This window comes from Charadrius vociferus, unplaced genomic scaffold, assembly GCF_000708025.1.
Source record: "Charadrius vociferus isolate BGI_N301 unplaced genomic scaffold, ASM70802v2 scaffold14, whole genome shotgun sequence".
Classification (NCBI taxonomy): domain Eukaryota; kingdom Metazoa; phylum Chordata; class Aves; order Charadriiformes; family Charadriidae; genus Charadrius; species Charadrius vociferus.
Genome location: NW_009648876.1, coordinates 7,750,672 through 7,753,396, shown reverse-complemented (window position 1 = coordinate 7,753,396; position 2,725 = coordinate 7,750,672). Strand labels below are relative to the sequence as shown.

General features: G+C 50.1%; 1 protein-coding gene across 1 annotated transcript in view; it reads left to right on the top strand.

The window, feature by feature from the left end:
* The window catches only part of NKX2-1 (NK2 homeobox 1), a 6,529-nt gene that overhangs the window by 2,346 nt on the left and 1,458 nt on the right, over positions 1-2,725 (top strand). The window contains 1 exon segment of the mRNA XM_009886957.1: positions 2,316-2,692. Coding sequence (XP_009885259.1) covers positions 2,316-2,692 — 377 coding nt within the window.

Genomic DNA, 2,725 nt, shown 5'->3' with positions numbered 1-2,725 from the left:
CTGCTCCTGCCCCGCAAATTGCGCGGTCAGTCGCTGTCGTTCGTCTCTGATTTGAGCCGACCGCAGCGTAATTTTGGTGAATCCTCTGGTATTTAATTATTTTCTCCTCCATCATCCACCTCCTCCTTTTTAAGGCTAATAAAACAGGCACGGAGCTGATGCGCCTGAGAAATCCGGGTGAGGTGAAAAAAACAAACCACCAAGGCAAGGTCGAGTGTCTCTCTCTGCAGGAACAAAACCAAAGACCGTACTGAAAAACACGCGCAGAAAGGGGGAAAAAAGGGGGGAGGGAGGGGGGGAAGGGGGGGAGCAGAAATCTTCCAGGGATCTGGATAGACAAGACCTAAAGATCTGGAAAGAAAAGAGGAAAGAAAAGAAGTAAAAGCAGACGCCTTTCTAGCCCAAAGTCGCCCTTCCCTGCCTTTGGTGACCCAGAAGATTCACTAGAAGCCCACTTCGGGGTATTCAGCCTTGAGGGAGCTGGTGCCGAAAGAGGCAGCTGAGATGATGTAGGAGAGCTGGAGGCCTGATTGAAGGAAAGTTCCCCCGATTATATTTGTGTGGAAAAGCTCACCTCTTGCAGAGCTAAAGTGTAATCAAGGCTGAGGCTTACACTTGAAGGATGTTAACTCTCATACGGGAACCTACTTTCTCCTAAACGGTTTCTTGCCTAGTGAATGAGAGCCTCCCAATTGAAGCAAAATGATCCTTATGTACTAATATCAAGCACAGTCACAAAGCGACCGGCTATTTATGCTGCCACTTTAGACAAAGATATTTAGTTATTCCCGGGTAGCAAGTGCACTTTTGCATTTTTAAGCACGAACCAGCCGAGCACAAACATATTTACAAGTGCAATTACTAAATAGTTACTTGACACTTCAAAGTCACTGGGTTAACTGTACCTTCGCTGTAATTTTCTTAATATTCAGGTAATCGCTGTATTACATGGGGTTTGCCAGGACCGTAGGCCGGGGTGTGAAACACTCGGGGGAGGTTTCTCTCCTGCGCCCGGGAACACCCCGAAATATAAGCTTTGGAGACTCTGGACAACTTGGGAGATTTCTTCAAAGACCCGAGTGACATTAGCTGCTGGCTGCACGTACGTGTGTGTGGCTGTGAATGGGCTCGCTTTTGTTTTCACACCGGATCAGGGAACAGATCCGAAAGTGCCAGAAATTGCAGTTTATTCGAAACTGCTGGGAATTCATTGGCAAGGTGGTGTAGCAGATGACCTGAGAGGTCTTCTCCATCCAGCTCCCGTGCTGTATAAATAACCTTAGAAAGCAGCTTCAGGTTCAGAGGGACCACGAGAGCCTGTGACAGTCTTTGCCTTTGAGAATAACGAGCGATATTTTGCGCTAACCTATTTTTTCAGCAGTCCCTCGCCCCAGGCAATTAAATTACTGCTTGTTTTTGCGAACTTGCATCTTCTTCCACCTCTCTCTGAAGTTAGGGGAAAAAAAAAAAAAAAGCCCTAGGTAAACGGAACTAATGGGTTTAGAGAGAGAAACCATCCTCGCACTGGGGGTCTCGCACTGGGGGTCTTGGCAGACATAGAGAAGGTTCCCGAGATGCTAAATCCCAAGTGCTGTTCAGCCACCAGCCGGCCCGGGGTACCTGACAAGCCGGTGCGGGGAGTGCGGAGCGGTGGCCCAGAGGGAAACGTCTGCCGTCCCGGCGGCGGGGCTCCCTCCAGACCAAACTTAGTGGGGGGAGAGGGGAGGAACTCGGTCCTTTTGCTCACCGGCATTCAGCCCCGTCTCCCCAGCTCTCACAAAGGTTGGGCTGACAGCCTTGCCACCCGGGAGCTGATTTGAAATCCTTTCACCCAGTCAAATGGGGGTCTTTTCGCCTTGCCTTCCATTTCCCGTTCACGATATTGCCACCCCCGAGAAAAATAAAATGAGTTGTGCTCACGGGGTCTCTCTCTCTCTCTTCCCTTCTCTCTCCCGCTCTCTCTCTTTTTTTTTTAAGACATAAAAAAAAAAAATCCTGACAAGTAAAACTTAAAGGTGTTTACCTTGTCATCAGCATGTAAGCTAATTATCTTGGGCAAGATGTAGGCTTCTATTGTCTTGTTGCTTTAGTGCCTATGCCCCGCCTCTGGTGGCAGCCTAAAACCTGGCGTCTGGCTAAAACAAACGAAAGGCAGCCCTGAGCCTCCACTCAATCCAATTAAGGCGGACTTCGTCCACTCGGTTACGTGTACATCCAACAAGATCGGCGTTAAGGCAACACCAGAATATTTGGAAAAAAAAAAAAAAAAAGATTTCCCCCCCCTTTCTTTTTTTTTTTTTTTTTTTTCTCCCCAGCCGCCGAATCATGTCGATGAGCCCAAAGCATACGACTCCTTTCTCAGTGTCTGACATCTTGAGTCCTTTGGAGGAAAGCTACAAGAAAGTGGGCATGGAGGGCAGTAACTTGGGGGCTCCCTTGTCAGCCTACAGACAGTCTCAGGTTTCTCAGCCGGCCATGCAGCAGCACCCCATGGGCCACAACGGAACAGTGACTGCCGCCTACCATATGACAGCGGCAGGGGTCCCCCAGCTCTCCCATGCTACGATGGGGGGCTACTGCAATGGGAACCTGGGCAACATGAGCGAGCTCCCGCCTTACCAGGACACCATGCGGAATAGCGCTTCGGCGACAGGATGGTACGGCACCAACCCGGACCCCCGCTTCTCCTCAAGTAAGTCAGCCTGGGGCTGGGTGGCCGGCGCGG